The sequence below is a fragment of the Aotus nancymaae genome, unplaced genomic scaffold, assembly GCF_030222135.1.
Source record: "Aotus nancymaae isolate 86718 unplaced genomic scaffold, 86718_ANA_hifiasm-v0.15.2.pri h1tg000028l, whole genome shotgun sequence".
Classification (NCBI taxonomy): Eukaryota; Metazoa; Chordata; class Mammalia; order Primates; family Aotidae; genus Aotus; species Aotus nancymaae.
The window spans coordinates 35,718,866-35,735,823 of record NW_026988441.1 but is presented as its reverse complement, the minus strand read 5'-3'; the positions used below and the strand labels follow the sequence as shown (position 1 = coordinate 35,735,823).

Below are 16,958 nucleotides of genomic sequence, written 5' to 3'. Positions count from 1 at the left end.
TGGGCAGGATTTGGGTGATGGGTACACTAAAGCTACTGTCTGGAAATCTACCGTCCGCAGACTTCACTATGCAATATATGCATGTAACAAAAACTGCGCTCGCACCCCTTAAATCCACTTTAAAAAAGATATAGCCCACCCCAACCCAAGGGGGCCCTCACAGTCAGAACTCTAAGTTCTTGGTGGTGGGCTGCGGGTTGGGCAGTTTCTCACCTTAGCGCGATGACCCTGCAGCCTGTGTACCGTGCACCCAGGCTGCTCTTCTGGAACAAAGGACTGAGCTGCAGAGGGAGAAGGGAGCCCGGGTTGGCAGAGGCAGGCATGCAACACCCCTAGGATGGACATGGCAGGGCTGCAGGGGGAGGCAGGCCTCTCACCAGGTGTTGCATGAGGCTGTCTGTGATGTTGAACTTGAGGGAGCCGGGTTGGCCCATGTCCGCCATATAGCGCAGGTTGTTGATGGTGAAGTTCAGTGTGAACGGCTCTTCGCTGAGCTCCCCGGCTAGGGCTGGGGGAACAGAGAGATGAAGCTCTTTTGGAAAGGATGGTGGGTGGGTGGGGGGTGGTGTGGGATAGGGTGGGGGCAGTGTGTTCCAAGGACCCCATGTCCACCTCTCAATAAACCCAAGGGTGACTTTTAATGTTGACAACTCCAGCAGCCAGCAAGAGTGTGCTTAATGATTTGGGAGGTCCAGTGGGCTCCTTCCACCCAAATGCGGGAAGGGAGGATTCTGTAAACAGTACTGATGGCTCTGATCTTTCCCGGGGAAAGGCTCCATATTGCCACACTGATGCAGAAGGGATGACTCTAGACATTTTCTAAAAATTAATAAATATTATCTCTCTCTTTCCCTCTCGCCCCCTTGATTCTTCTCTGCCTTTCTCCCATTTCTCTCTCTCTCCCCGGCACTCTCAGCCAGGTATGCTAATCTGCTATGCATTGGTTAACATGGCCAACAATCCTTGCAGCCATAACCAACCTCTCTGCACCTCGGTTTACTCATCTGTAAAATGGGACAATGACAATGGTTCACAATAATGAATCCTGCCTCAACGGTTGCCATGAAGCTTAAAGAAGTTAATCTTTGTAAAGCATATAAGCACTGCTGGGCACACAGTTCAATATGGTGTATATGTTTATTATGTAAAATATATCAGCGAATGCTTTCTAATCACTCTGTGTGGAACTTTAGTGTAAGTATGAGCTAAGGTTTAAGACAAACCTCTGCAAGAAAAGTTTACCTCTCCTTCTCTCCCTGCCTTTCTTCTTTTCATCCCTCGTGAACTTCCTTCTGTTCATTCTTCCTTCTCTCCTTCTTTCCTTCCATCTTTCATTCTATTAATGCATCCTTTCTTGCTTGCTTCCTTCCTTCCTTTCATTGTACCTTCTATCATCTGTCTGTTCTTCCTCCTCCTTCTCTCACTTGTTTCCTTCCTATCACCCATCCATCCATTTATCCATTCATCTATCCATCCATCCACCTACCCAACCATCTGTCCACCCATACATCCACTTACCCATCCATCCATCCATCCATCCATCCATCCATCCATCCCTTCACCCACCCACCCATCTGTTCATCCATCCATCCATCCATCCATCCATCCATCCATCCATCCATCCCTTCACCCACCCACCCATCTGTTCATCCATCCATCCATCCATCCATCCATCCATCCATCCATCCATCCCTTCACCCACCCACCCATCTGTTCATCCATCCATCCATTCATCCATTTATCCATCCATCCATACATACATACATCCATACATTCACCCACCCAGCAATCCATCCACGCATCATCCATATTTCCTTCATTACATCTTCTTTTCTTCCTTCCATCTACTTATCCATCTTTCTTCCTCCTTTTTTCTCTCATCCATTTTTCTTCCTTCAATTCACTCATTCATCCTCTTTCCCTTCCTCCTTCCATTCATCACTTCTCCCTCCCAGCTGTCACTTCTTCCTTCCATCCAACCACCTTGACTTCATTCCATCTACATGGAATGCTACAGTCCTCCAGGAACATTTAAAGATCTGGATAATGATAAATAAAACACATTCAATGGAGATGACTTTTTTTTTTTTTTTTTTTGAGACGGAGTTTCACTCTTGTTGCCCAGTCTGGAGTGCAATGGTGTGATGATCTCGGCTCACTGCAACCTCCGCCTCCCAGGTTAAAGTTATTCTCCTGCCTCAGCCTCCCGAGTAGCTGGGATTACAGGCGAGTGCCACCACCCTCGACTAACTTTTTGTATTTTTAGTTGAGATGGGGGTTTCACCATGTTGGCCAGGCTGGTCTCGAACTCCTGACCTCAGGTGACCCACCCGCCTCAGCCCCCCAAAGTGCTGGGATTATAGGTGTGAGCCACTGCGCCCGACCGGAGGTGACATTAACTTATGTTTCCTTCTACCGTTTGAGAAAAGATGATCCCTGGAACTGATGGAAATGAGTGAGTTCTTTGGGAGAAAGTGAGTGGGAAATGTGAGAAGTAACTGGGTATGAATTACTTTGTAGGAGTGATTTTGGTATCAATAAGAGCCTGTCTCTGGTCCTGGTTGGGAGGGATGGAGCCAGTGAGAGTGTTGGAATGGATGGGTGGTCACAGCTGCCAAGGAAATAAACACCAGGAATAAAATCCAAAGTGCGTTACATCTTTCAGGGAACAGTGGCAGCGGTGGTGGCTCTTCTTATAAAAATTTGTGCTTCTCTGTATTCCATTCAGCCAGGAGTCAGAGCACCACCCCTGGGTGTGTGTGGTGGGGGGATGGGGAGATGGGGAGGGTAGGAGATTGCTGCAACCTCCAATTTAACCCACATTTCTTTTTTTTTTTTTTTTTTTTGAGACAGAGTTTCGCTCTTGTTACCCAGGCTGGAGTGCAATGGCGTGATCTCGGTTCACCGCAACCTCCGCCTCCTGGGTTCAGGCAATTCTTCTGCCTCAGCCTCCTGAGTAGCTGGGATTACAGGCACGCGCCACCATGCCCAGCTAATTTTTTGTATTTTTAGTAGAGACGAGGTTTCACCATGTTGACCAGGATGGTCTCGATCTCTTGACCTCGTGATCCACCCGCCTCGGCCTCCCAAAGTGCTGGGATTACAGGCGTGAGTCACCGCGCCCGGCCCCCACATGTCTATACACCTCCTCTGCACTCCTTTCCATCTAAAGTGTGGGTAGCAGAAGGAGGGGTTGGCTGTCTGAGCACTTTCTATTTTTTTAGGGGAAACGAGGTGGTCACAGACACACAGAGATCTGGAATACTCACGGCTGGCAGTGGTGCTTGAGCCCAGATGGGTGTAACCTGCAGAGACAGAGTGCGATGGTGAGGAAGGGGGAAGGCGAGAGACCTTCTATAAAGAGGCAACTTGGCTATTGAAGAGTTGGCCATTCTAGAGATGGTGTGTTAGTGGCTGGACCATCATAGCCGTGATTTGTTAAAAGGAAGACAGAGCCTCTACCCGACACGGATTAGAGTCTACTCCCTAATCCATTAATGCATCCCAGAGAGACAGACTTTTTTCAGCACACTCTGATGTGAGCTCAGATGGAAGCTGCGCTAGGTGCAGGTGCAGGGACCAGCCACAGCAGATCGTGCTCAGTGAGGAAGAGGTGGAGACTCACACCCCAGCATGGTACTCTACTGTAGACACGGTCACAGCAGAAGCCGGGGAGAAAATACCCCAAGCACTTGAGTTGGGAACTCCATTATCCAGGAGGTGCCAGGCAGGAGGTGCATACATCTGGGGCTTTTAGGGGGTATAGTCCTTGTTTGTTCGAGGCTGGAGGTGGGGAGAAGAGAAGGCAGTGGACTCTGGCCTCTTCGTGCCTAAGGGCTGGGACTCAGGTGGAGGCAGCTTACAGGGTTGTAAAGACTTGTAAAGCCTCAGCATACTCACAGATCTGTTGGGTATAAACCGCACAGGTGCAGGGAGAAAGGCTGGATAGGAGGTGGGATGAGGAAGAGAGAAGAAGAAAGAGGGAGGATGTGGGACCAGCGGAGCTGCAAAATGGATGGTAGCCACTCACCATTGACAAGGAGACCGTCCCTGTCCAGGGTGTAGGGGCCCAGCTCAGTGATGCCATGGGTGAGCTGGCTCAGCTCCCAGTACAGACGCTCTTTGTCCAGTCTGAAGCCTATGGGGTTGGGGTGGTAGGTGCAGAGAGTATCCACATGAGTGGCTGTCGTCTTCATCTTGGGCCTGGGGAGGGTAGATGAAGGGAATGAAAACAAATGGATTGCTTAGGGGAGGTCCTGAGATTCCCTGGGGTCATAACACAAAGAGGCCAGAGAAAATCAAAAGCCTGGTAGAGAGGTGAGAAGCCAGACTTAGATTCTCTGAGTGCACCAACTCCCAGACAGCTTGGGACTGTGAACAGAGTCATGGATACAAATTTTCATTAAATTGCAAAGCCCAAACCTGCATCCTCTGACATGGGGACAGGAGAGCTTATATTGGAGAAAGGGGAAGAGTTGGAACTGGGGATTAGAGCAAGTGGAGAAGGTATATTTGTCTTGAGAGAAATCCTGGGGACAGATTCATGCACATGGATACGATGCCCTCATTGGTAAAAGGAGCAGCAGGAGGGGATTCAGAAGAATATGATAAGGGTAGGGGTCCAATCCTGGTGATCAGCCCTGCAGAATCTCTCAGTTGAGGTGGGCAGGTGATAGGACCAGGAGACACGTTGGTCCTGGATCCAGCACCTCCTGACTTCCACCTCTGCTGAGAACATGCACAGGGAGGATAGGAAGGAAGAAGCCCAAATGCTTAGGGCCTGGAAACACTTGGGAAGGCCATACTGGCTATTCTGAGGTCTCACCTGAGCAAGACCAGTCTGCAACCAGAGTACAGAGGACCGATACTGGTGTTCTTGAACAAGGGGTCAAGCTGCGAAAGAGAGAGAGGGAGGAGAGGGTAGTCAGAGCGGTAGGGCAATATGGTTATCCGTGGATGGGAGGGACAGCAGTGGGTGTGGCAGAAATGAGATGAGTGTGGTAAGAGTAAAGTGGGTGTGGCAGGAGTGAGGTGGGCAGGGCAGGAATGAGGTGGTGGGTGTGGTAAGAATAAAGTGGGCATAGCAGGAGTGAGGTGGGCAGGGCAGGAATGAGGTGATGGGTGTGGTAAGAGTAAAGTGGGCATGGCAGGAGTGAGGTGGGCAGGGTAGGAATGAGGTGGTAGGTGTGGTAAGAGTAAAGTGGGCATGGCAGGAGTGAGGTGGGCAGGGTAGGAATGAGGTGGTGGGTGTGGTAAGAGTAAAGTGGGCGTGGCAGGAGTGAGGTGGGTGGGGCAGGAGTGTGGTGGGTGTGGTAAGAGTAAAGTGGGCGTGGCAGGAGTGAGGTGGGCGGGGCAGAAATGAGATGAGTGTGGTAAGAGTAAAGTGGGTGTGGCAGGAGTGAGGTGGGCAGGGCAGGAATGAGGTGGTGGGTGTGGTAAGAGTAAAGTGGGCATAGCAGGAGTGAGGTGGGCAGGGCAGGAATGAGGTGGTGGGTGTGGTAAGAGTAAAGTGGGCATGGCAGGAGTGAGGTGGGCATGGCAGGAGTGAGGTGGGTAGGACAGGAGTGAGGTGGCAGGAACAGGAGTAAAGTGGGCATGGCTCTCACCAGGCTCTGAAGCACCTTCTCTGTGTTGTTGAAGGTCAAGGAGTATGAAGGCAGCATGTCTGGCCTGTACTCCAGGTTGGTGATGGTGAAGCTGAGGGTGAACAGCACCAGGGGTGGTCCTATGGCTGCAGCAGGGAAGGGAGAGGAGAGGCCAGACTGAGTCATGTCTGGGAAAAATATAGGGCATCTCGCATGTGTCTTGAAGTGTTGGGGAGGGTTTCCCTCCAGGGTGGGCAGTTTCCTCAGGGAGGAGACCCCAGACATCAGCCTTAAATGAGAAGTACTAGAAATAAGTAAAAAATTGCACTTTGTCGATAAATACGTTGCCAAGCAGAAAGCAATAATCTCTGACCCTTCAGTTGGCTAAAATTCCAAACAGACATCCTTGTTTTTTAATTCTTTTAACCCAAATTGTTTGAGATCCATGCATCCGTTGATTGTTTAAAAAAAACTGAAGAGACACTTATATTGCATTTTTTATGTGTCAGGCCCTGTTTTAAGTGCTTTGCTTACATTTTAACTCATCTAAACTTGGAGGCAAAATCTTTAGAGGGAGACAGTACTATTTACTCCCCATTTTACAGATGTAAAGACTGAGCCAAAGAGAAGCTAAATAATGTACCTGTGGTCAAGCAGCGTCTAAATGGCAATGCCAAATTCAAATCCTGGCGTTCTGGTCCCAGAGTCTGTGCTCCTAACACATCCACCTAGGACCATGGGCAGGTCTAGTCTCTAGCACCTGCTTGTTCTAGCCTGAGTGGTCTGAGTTCAGAATGCCTTCAGGGGGCCCTAGCTGATAAGTAACTAGACTCCAGACCCTCGGCAGAGCCAATGAGTGGTACGGAAATTGACCTTGGGCCAGTGGAAGGCCAAGAATGGGAAGCTGCCCTTCAGCCCAGCCGCAGCCTGTCCAATTTTCTGAGCCCAACCTGAGCATGACCTGACAGAGGGCATAATTCCAGGGACTCTTGAAGCTCATACTGTTCCCTCCCTTCCTGGAAATGAAAATTAAATACTTGAGAGACAGAAACCCCTTCACACACCTGTGACACTCACCCCAGCACCATCCTGATTGTAATTCAATGCTTATCTGTACAGACACATCTTTCTTCTCTGCCTTCCTTGCTGGGAGCCCATCAAACTGGGGCCCTTCTATTTTGCTTATTGCTGCATTACCAGGGCCTCACAGAGGCTTAATAAATACTTGTAGAAATGAGTGAGGAGTTGTGGCTTTCCCAGGCAATACCTCCCACTAGCCAAGGGTACTAGATTTGTTGGAAGGAAACACCGAGAGGAAGCTCTTACCTGTGGAGGCTGAAACTGGGGTCCCAGAAGCAGACGCCATCACAGCTGAGAAGAAAATGCAATGAGGCTGATGTGAAGAGAGGGAGAGATTCCCTAGCCGAGGTGGCCCACCAGAAGACCTCAAGACCCTTTTATTGCTTGGCTCAAGCCTGTACTGGCATGTCCTTTCTGGGCTGGGGAACTAAGATAGCAAAAGACCAGAGAAGGGATGGCCCCAGGGCAAAATAACAAAAGAATACGTGCTACTTACTGCTGGGGGTGGAGGTCAGGACCTGGTATGTGTAACCTGAAGAAAGAGAAGGCAAAGATTTCTAAGAAGGGAGGAATGGGAAGAGGTGGCAGGAATCTGGAGCCCAGTGAGTTCTGATTGTTGCATTTATTTAAGTTATGTTTACAGAATACCCTCAAAGTGAAATCCTGTAGACAAACCCCAGAAACGATGGCTGGAGCACATGGAAGAATTTCTATGTCGGGTTAGCTGCAGTTCATCCTTCCATAGTCTGTCCACCCCCATCACCTTCTGTAGGAATCTGATCTTTTGTTGTTATCTCCAGAAAAGCTTTGAAGATACAGCTTTCTTACTCAATATGAGCCGAGACTCATTACGAAACTGCAAAGCATGCAATCTGCAACAAGACCCACGGGCAAGCAGAACCTCCTATCTCACCATTGACATAAAGGCTGTCCCTGCCCAGAGTGTAGAAGCCCAGCCGGGTGACTCCGTGGGTCTCATGACTCAGCTCCCAGTACAACTTCTCTCTGTCTAGCCCAGTGCTTGTGGGCTCAGAGCTGTGGGTGCAGACGGCATCCACTCTGGTAGCAGATCCATTCTTCATGGGCCTGGGAGGAGACACAGGGATGGGGACATATGCAGGGCTGATGATGAGGGTGAGCAAGAATAATAATAATCTGGAAAAGCCACAAAGCTGAAATCAACTTTGGTAAATGATCAATAGATGAAGAAGAGGAAATGGGACTAGAGTTGTCGCAATGCTTGTTCAGCATCCACATACCAGCCTTCTACCACCCTACTCCCAGTTTAAGCCAAGGGGAAAGAAAAACAGGTGGGAGACAGCCTCCAAGACCTTGCAAATCCCTTGGGTGCATCACCTGTGAGGACTTTAGATGTAGGCTAAGAAATGTGCCTGCAGGCCAGGCACGGTAGTTCACGTCTGTAATCCCAGCAGTTTGGGAGGCCAAGGTGGGTGGATCACCTGAGATCAGGAGTTCGAGACCAGCCTGGCCAACATAGTGAAACCCCATCTCTACTAAAAATACAAAAAATTAGCTGGGAGTGGTGGTGGGAGCCTGTAATCCCAGCTAATTGGGAGGCTGAGGCAGGAGAATCGAACCTGGGAGGTGGAGGTTGCAGTGAGCTGAGATGGCACTATTGCACTCCAGCCTGGGTGACAGAGCAAGATTCTGACTAACTCAGGAACAAATAGGAAATTAACCCTGTCCAATATGGTAGCCACAAGCCTATGTGAGTATTTAAGTTAAAATTGTAATGACGTAAAATTACATAAAATTTACAACTGTACAGTTAAAAATGGTTAAGGTAGTAAGTTTAGTGTTACACATATTTTGCCATATTAAAAATAAAAAGGAGCCAGGTGTGGTGGCTCACGCCTGTAATCCCAGCACTTTGAGAGGCCAAAGTGGGTGGATCACTTAAGGTCAGGAGTTCAAGACCAGCCTGGTCAACATGGTGAAACCCTGTCTCTACTAAAAATACAAAAAATTAGCTGGGCGTGGTGGCAGGTGCCTGTAATCTCATCTTATGGGTGATGAGAGCAAGACTCCATCTCAAAAAAAAAAAGAAAAGAAAAGAAAATTGCATGCTATATGGACTTTTCAGTTTTGCTTTTAATTTTTTCCTTAGCGCAAAATCATTTTGGAAACTGCAAGGCATTCACTTCTGGGAAATGTTAGTTTTGTTTGTTTTTTGTTTTTGAGATGGAGTCTTACTCTGTTTCCCAGGCTGGAGCACAATGGTGTGATCTCGGCTCACTGCAACCTCCACCTCCCGGGTTCAAGTGCTTCTCTCACCTCACCTGCCAAGTAGCTGGGATTACAGGCTCCTGCCACCACACCCGGCTAATTTTTGAAATTTTTTAGTAGAGAAGGGGTTTCATCATGTTGGCCAGGCTGATCTGCAACTCCTGATCTCCACCTGCCTCAGCCTCCCAAAGTGCTAGGATTATAGGCGTGAGCCACCGTGCCCGACTAGGGATGTTCTACACCTGGATTAGGACCCGATGGAAGACAGAACAGCGGAATGAGAAGACAGAAACTGGGGAGTGGGCTCAGGAGCTTCAGCATCACAGGTGCCCACAGCCTCCTACACCTGGGCAGGTGGGAAGCAAGGTGGATCCAGGAAGTGAATGTGAGAGGAGTGGGAGTGTGAGCATCCACACCTGGATATAGCTGGGAGCTCAGAAGACAATACCCCAAAATGAAGGCCTCAGAGGCAGCCTCAGAAGTAAAAGATTTTCTTTACCTTCTGCCCTCCTATCTCTGTTTCATTCTCCCCTGAGGCCAGCCTTAGAACCTAGAATCCTTTTTCCCCATGGTGGGTCTTAGAAACTAGAACCTCTGGCCAGGTGTGGTGGCTCACGCCTGTAATCCCAGCACTTTGGGAGGCTGAGGTGGGTGGATCACCAGAGGTTAGAAGTTTGAGACCAGCCTGGTCTAGTCTAAAAAATATAATAAAATAATAAAATATTATTTTATTATTCTAAATAATAATAAATTCAAAAATAATTATTAACAAATAATGTTAATATTAAGAATAAAATAAAATTTATAAAACTATAATAAAATAAAATTGTTATTAATAAATAATAATTATTGAATTATTAATAAATAATAATAATAAATTAACTGGGCGTGGTGGCACACACCTGTAGTCGCAGCTACTTGGGAGGCTGAGGTAGAAGAATCCTGGAACCCGGGAGGCAGAGGTTGCAGTGAGCTGAAATTGTGCCACTGCACTCCAGCCTGGGCGACAGAACAAGACTCCATCTCAAAAAACAACCAACCCACCCCCCCAAAATAAAAACAAAAACAAAAACAAAACAGAAACAGCTTAGTCCACTGCAACCTCCACCTCCCAGGTTCAAGCAATTCTCCTGCCTCAGCCTCTGCAGTAGCTGGGATTACAGATATCTGCCACCACGCCTGGCTAATTTTTGTATTTTTAGTAGAGACGGGGTTTCACCATGTTGGCCAAGCTGATCCCTAACTCTTGACCTCAGGTAATCCACCCACCTCAGCCTCCCAAAGTGCTGGGATTACAGGTGTCAGCCACTGTACCCAGCCTGCATGCACATTTCTTAAACTACAGAGTGCAGATCGTGCCACTGCACTCCAGCCTGGGAGACAGAGCGAGACTCTGTCTCAAACAAACAAACAAAGAAAAACAAGCAAACAAACAAAGCAGAAACTAGAATCTCTTTTCCTTAAAGTTAACAATAAAACTTAAAAATATGACTCTAACTTTCCCTCTGCCTTTCTGTGTAAAAACTGGCCATAAGGAAATTATGGGACATGTCTTGTTTGACTGTAAAATATAAGACCCCCCTTGCAAAGTGGGTCCTGCCCCATACCCAGAAGGAAGGAATGCAATCTCGGCAGGCCACGAAGAATCTAGACAGACAGGCTTTGCTAGGTTTCCCCACTTAGTCTATCAGCACTAGATCATACCCTTTTTATCTAATCATATTTCTACACATTCCTCCATGCTGGAGATACGTAGGTTCAACACAGCATGGACAGGACGGCCATGTACAAATAGATGTATCTTTAGGTCTTCATTCAGAAGGCTCCTGTGTATACACGTGAAATCAATTCATATGACTTTTCACCAGATAATCTTCCTTTTGTGAGTTGATTTTTCAATGAAACTTCAGAAGGCCAAGCTTTTGCACCCTACAGCATCTCACCTGAGCGAGATCAGTCTGCAGCCAGAGTACAGTGGGCCAATACTGGTGTTCTTGAACAAAGGGCCAAGCTGGGGAGGAAGGAGAGGGAGGTGAATTGGAGGGCTGAGGGGCTCTGAAGAGGTGAGGAGGGGTGAGCTTTGAGCATCCAGGACTCTCACCATGCGCTGCAAGACCTCCTCAGTTGTGTGAAACACTGCAGAACCTGTATGCTTCATGTCCGGCATGAACTGCAGGTTTGTGATGGTGAAGTTGAGGATAAAGGTCACCATGGTAGGGCTTGTGGCTGTAACAGGGAAGGCAGATCAGAGGATCTGTTTTGAGCCCGCTAGAGCTCTCTGTCCAGCCCCCACCCAGGTGGGCTCTAGTTCTCTACACCAGAGGCCTCCACCTCGCTTGGTACTTGGAGCAGAGCAGTCAGGGACCACCATTTAAGTCCTACCCAAGGACTCCTGATATCTGGAATTGGCTCTTCTCCCAGGAACCCTGATTTGGGGTACCTATAGTGACCCCCAGACTTCTCCCACATTGGCAAAGTTATGTGACCCAGACTCATGCTCAGGCCCCTGGTTGTGATTTTAGTTCCTTCCTCTGTTAGTCAACAAATATTTATTGAGAACCAGCTACATGTGAAGCACTGTCAGGGATTTGCACATGTATTTTGAATTAGGAAAATAGGATTCATGTTAGCATTTCAATAGGGGGAATTTAATACCAAGAAAACACACACAAAACCTGGAAAGGTAAGAAAGTAGCAATTAGCAAAATCAGGAATCCACTCGTACCATAGGGCTAAAATGAGAAAGGACTAGGGAGTGATACACAGAGTTTGGTGAGACCATAGAGGAGACACAGCCCCTTTCAAAGATGCTACATGAAGTCTGGGTGCCGGGGGTGGGAGGAGCAGAGGGACGGGGTAAAGAAATAGTCTGGCCCTTCCACAGTCCCGCCCACCATTGTCCCACCAACGCCTCCTATTGGCTGAACCTAACAAGAAGTTAGTTAGCATGGGAGCCTGGGAAATGTACTTTTCGTAGGTCAGACGTCTAGCCCACAGAGCACAGGAATGTTGGAGAATGGATCCGAGGACAAAAACAAAACAAACACCCACATGCGGTGTAATAGAGAAAGCCCATAAGAAATTACATTCCTATAAAAGAGAAGCAGACAACAGAATATAAACAAATAAGTACAAAAAGGTGGGAGAAGTATTGTGAAGGATTAACAAAAAACCCAGGCCTCATTTGGATGTAGGAGTGAGACAAATTCCTATAAGCAATTGAGTTTAGCTGGCCGCGGTGGCTCACGCCCATAATCCCAGCACTTTCCAAGGCCAAGGCGGACAGATCACCTGAGGTTGGGAGTTCGAGATCAGCCTGACCAACATGGGGAAACCCCATCTCTACTAAAAATACAAAATTAGCTGGGCATGGTGGCTCATGCCTATAATCCCAGCTACTCAGGAGGCTGAGGCAGGAGGATCACTTGAACGCATGAGGCCCAGGTTGCGGTGGCCGGAGAATGCGCCACTGCACTCCAGCCTTGGCAACAAGAGCAAAACTTCGTCTCAAAAAAAAAAAAAATTGACTTTTCCTTCACAGTCAGCAGAGTAAACAACCCACAGAGTGGGAGAAAATCTTCACAATCTATACATCCAACAAAGAATCTACAATTAACTCAAACAAATTAGCAAGAAAAAAACAAACAACCACATCCGAAAGTGAGCTAAGGACATAAATAGACAATTCACAACAGAAGACATACAAATGGCCAACGAACATATGAAAACATGCTCAACATCACCAACGATCAGGGAAATGCAAATCAAAACCGCAATGTGATACCACCTTACTTCTGCAAGAATTGCCATAATCAAAAAAAATAATAATAATAGATGTGACTCGAGGGGCCAACATGGCTGACTAGAAGCAGCAGCGCTCAGAGGCTCCCATTGAAAAAGGCCTTAAGTGTGTGAATCCATCCCTGGCAACCAACGTATCCAGGTTCTATCATCAGAATTGACTAGAAGGCTGCTGGTAGTGACCCATGGAGAGAAGGAAGAGCAATGTGGTGCAGTGGCCCACCAGAGAGACACACATGGAAGGAGAACGCCCTCCCCTAGCCAAGGGAGGTGGTGAGTGAGCATGCTACCCAGCTGGGGAAACTGTGCTTTATCCACAGAACTGTGCAACCCACAGATTGGAAGATCCCACTCGCAAACCCATGCCACTACCTAGCTGGGGAAACTATGCTTTTTCTAGAGAACAGTGCAACTTATGGATTGGAGGATCCCACTTGTGAACCCTTGGCACTGGGGCCTAGTGTCCCAACCCCAGAACATACAGATTCTTACGGGTGGAATCTGCCTAAGCTTATCGAATTCCCCGGGGCAAGCAGCACTGGCTGTGGCAGCCTAGTGTCTAAGTCCTTTGAGCTCCTCGTGGGAGGAGCAACAGCCAGCACTGGGACTCATAACTGCCTAAGGCTAAGCTCCCTGGGTGGGGAAGGGCGGTACCGTTTCTATAGCTCCAGGCTGCACATTTCTCCTGCTGGAGCCAGGAGGGCTGAGGGCTTTGTCCCAAGACTTGTCCTCACAGCCCAACACACCAGCTGTGGCAGTCTGCTGCCAGAGGGCCTCTTCAGGCCTAATCCTGACTCATCCTTCCTCAGTGGGCAGGGCTTCCCTGCAGGATCTTCAATAACACCAGCCAGAGGCTCAGGGACAGAATTCTGACTCTCTGGGCTTGAGCCTCTAGGGTGAGGGGTAGCTGTAGTCTCTGCGGACCAGCAGACCTAGTCTCTCCTCTTGGTGGTTCTGAGGAATCCAGGCAGCCCAGACGAGTGGGTTTCCCTCCAGTGAAACACACCCTCTCCACTAAGGGAAAAAGTGCTTCATTAAATGAGTCCTGCTCCCTGCGCCACCCAACTGGGTGAGACTCTCCAACAGGAATTGTCAGGCACCCTATGCAGAAGCGATCCTACTGGCATCAGGTTGGTGACCCTCGAGGTCAGAGGTCCCAGAAAAACATCCATCTTTGCTGCTCTCCAGCCTCCCTGAGTGAAGTCTCCAGGCATGGGAGTGAATCAGATGAATAGGGCCTGAAATGAACTCCCAGCAAACTGCAGCAGCCTACAGAAGAGGGAACTGAATACTGAAAGAAAAACAAGCAGAAGTGACAATAACAGCATCGACAACAACAAAAAGGCCCCCACACAAACCTTGTCCAAGGATCAGCAGCTTCAAAGACTGAAACTAAAACTCACAAAGATGAGAAAGAATCAACAAAAAAATGCTGAAAACCCAAAAGGCCAGAGTGCGTCTTCTCCTCAAAAGGATTGCAACGTCTCTCTATCAAAGGTGCAGAACTGGATGGAGGATCAGATGGATGACAGAAGCAGGCTTCAGAAGATGGGTAATAAAAAACTATGATGAGCTAAAGGAGCATGTTCTAACCCAATGCAAAGAAGCTAAGAACCTGAATAAAAGGTTAAAGGAATTACTAACAAGAATAACCAGTTTAGAGAGGAACACAAACGACCTGATGGAGGTGAAAAACACAGCACAAAAACTTCATGAAGCATACACAAGTATCAACAGCCAAATCAACCAAGTGGAAGAAAGGATATCAGCCACGACCAAGCTGAACCTGAGTTGAGCCTTCCAGGAAAACCAAAGACCCAACTACACATCATCAAGGAACCTAACTCTTGAATTCTGTCCGATAATCCCGAGTCAGCTCCAAGTAAATTGGTAGTGACTGATGGGCTTTATTTTTTGGTAACCATTCTGAAGCTGTTTTGAGCTGAGAGAGAATGAATGCTATTATCAATTAGTGATGTCTGCCATGAATGCTGCAATCAATTAATGATGTCTGCCATGAATGAGGGAGAGAGGAGCAGATACCATATAGTTATCCAGGGTAGAGTCTGGCAGGCACTAAAGTTGAACCAGGGCAGGAGAGGAATGTTTCCATACATTATAAGAAAGCATACTTCATTCCTTCCTTCCCTGGGAAAATCCGTGTATTTCCTGTAGATATAAATCTGTAGATCTACCATGTACAAGGTCCTGAAGTAGATACTATGGAAGCACAAGAGAGTGAGACACAATTGCTCTGACCAGCTGGTTTACTGACTATTGGAGTGACCGGAAATAAACACAATGTTCAAAGCACAGAAAATGTGTTTGCAATTGATTTAAAATATATATATATAGGCCGGGCGTGGTGGCTCAAGCCTGTAATCCCAGCACTTTGGGAGGCCGAGGCAGGTGAATCACGAGGTCAAGAGATCGAGACCATCCTGGTCAACATGGTGAAACCCCGTCTCTACTAAAAATACAAAAAATTAGCTGGGCACGGTGATGCGTGCCTGTAATCCCAGCTACTCAGGAGGCTGAGGCAGGAGAATTGCCTGAACCCCAGAGGCGGAGGTTGCGGTGAGCCGAGATCGTGCCATTGCACTCCAGCCTGGGTAACAAGAGCAAAACTCCCTCTCAAGAAAAAAAAAAAAAAAAAAAAAAAAATATATATATATATATATATATATATGCAACAGGATTGAAAGTGAATGATAAAATAAAAGGTTCCCATGATTCTTTTGCCTATAATAATTCAAGGTTTTTTAGAAATCATGTTAAACAGTACTAAACACTGAGCATAGAACTTTGGTGAATATTCAGTACCCAATAAGGTCATATATTATCTTACCTTTGTTATCACCCCCACCATCATAATCATCACCCTCCCTGTCACCATCACCATCATTATTGTCATCATCACCACCGTCATTACCAGCATCACCATTATCATCATTACCATCGTCACCACCACCACCACTGCCATCATGATCATCATAATCACCATCATCATCACTATCATCAGCATCATCACCATTCATATCATCATAAAAATATAAGCTATCTGAGAGGAGACATTTTTAATTGTTTCATGATGCCTGCAATATCCCCAGGATTTGGTACAGAGCCCCGAGGCTTGGGACAGTGCTCAATGAAGTTTACTGGTTGGCTCATCATCACTAGATTTACAAAGAATTTCCATCTTTATTTGGGTGAATAACGGAAGAGATGTTTACATTCATCAGCCATGCTCTAACAGAGGTGCCATTGGCTGGTACTTATTCAAGGGACCAGTAGAAGGGAGGGAGCCCCAGAGTTTTCCAGGTCCACTGTGGTCCCAAGAGCTATGGAGAAGGCCTCTTCAGTGGAAGCAACCAAACCTCTCATGGCAGAAAAGTCAGCAAATAAAACTATTTACAGGCCTTGCTGCATATGGGGCTTGAGCTGAGTCTCTCTCTGGAGCTGGCCAGAGAGGAAAAGGAAATAACCTGTGCCCTCTCAGCTCCTTCTCCCATGAAGAGGACATAGGGGCATAGGAGGAGAGGTCAGCTCCTGCCCTGCTTGGCATAGAATTGGGGCCACTGGAGCATCAGTTGAATACTCACTGCTGGTGGTGGGCACAGAGCTCCGATGGGTGAAACCTGCATAGAGACGGAGGGAGAAGAGTGGGTAAGGGTTAAGGGGAGGAGGGGGATCAAATAGGGGTCACAAATACCCTAGTGAAATGGAAGGAGTTTCAAGGAACAGGGACCTTTGAAGACTCTCTATCAGCATCCTTAGATCAGGGAAGAAGGTACCGAGGATGAACTCAGTCCAAGATGAAAAAGAAATTGAAGTTCAGACATCAGTCATCACACACAGACAACATAGCCAAGACTTCAATGGCCAGTCAGGGAATGTGATCTCAAGTCAGAGGGTGAGAGCTGCCCAGCAAAGAAGAACCTCCAACCACATCACAGTTGCTCACCATTGACATAGAGACTGTCCCTGTTCAGGGCGTAGGGGCCCAGCTCAGTGAAGCCATGGGTCAGCTGGCTCAGCTCCAAATACAGCTGCTCTCTGTCCAGCCCAGGGCCTGTGGGGTCAGGGCGATGGGTGCAGATGGCGTCCACTCTGGTGGCTTCCCCATCCTTCTCAGAACTGTTTGCGGGGGAAGGGAATGACATTAAATAGATTTCCTACAGGAAGGCATTCTGAGATTCCTGGGGGCAGGACAGGAAGGGGACAGAGGAAACGAGAATCTTGGTA

The 16,958-nt window shown here is 47.8% G+C and overlaps 2 protein-coding genes across 2 annotated transcripts in view; both read right to left on the bottom strand.

Moving 5' to 3' along the window:
- Positions 1-16,958, bottom strand: part of MUC16 (mucin 16, cell surface associated) — an 82,072-nt gene that overhangs the window by 25,903 nt on the left and 39,211 nt on the right. The window contains exons 58-61 of the mRNA XM_064380722.1: positions 16,678-16,850; positions 16,316-16,351; positions 378-502; positions 214-281 (exon numbers count right to left, since the gene is read on the bottom strand). Of these exons, the coding sequence (XP_064236792.1) occupies positions 214-281; positions 378-502; positions 16,316-16,351; positions 16,678-16,850 (402 nt within the window). The remainder of the gene's footprint in view (positions 1-213; positions 282-377; positions 503-16,315; positions 16,352-16,677; positions 16,851-16,958) is intronic.
- Positions 3,266-15,751, bottom strand: LOC135276684 (mucin-16-like). The gene is made up of 11 exons (XM_064380750.1): positions 15,562-15,751; positions 11,014-11,138; positions 10,856-10,923; positions 7,579-7,751; positions 7,162-7,197; positions 6,912-6,956; positions 5,607-5,731; positions 4,826-4,893; positions 4,031-4,203; positions 3,901-3,904; positions 3,266-3,305 (listed from the first exon to the last, which is right to left on the bottom strand). Exons 1-11 carry the CDS (start codon positions 15,749-15,751, stop codon positions 3,266-3,268), a joined length of 1,047 nt encoding a protein of 348 aa, XP_064236820.1.

What these genes read in the sequence shown, in the direction of transcription:
- LOC135276684 (XM_064380750.1), bottom strand. Translation starts at nt 15,751, where the DNA reads ATGAATGGTGATGATGCTGATGATAGTGATGATGATGGTGATTATGAT. An exon ending in CCTGACCTCCACCCCCAGCA is followed by an intron (nt 6,957 to 7,161) that starts GTAAGTAGCACG and finishes TTTTCTTCTCAG; the next exon opens with CTGTGATGGCGTCTGCTTCT. An exon ending in AGAAGGTGCTTCAGAGCCTG is followed by an intron (nt 4,894 to 5,606) that starts GTGAGAGCCATG and finishes TCTCTTTCGCAG; the next exon opens with CTTGACCCCTTGTTCAAGAA.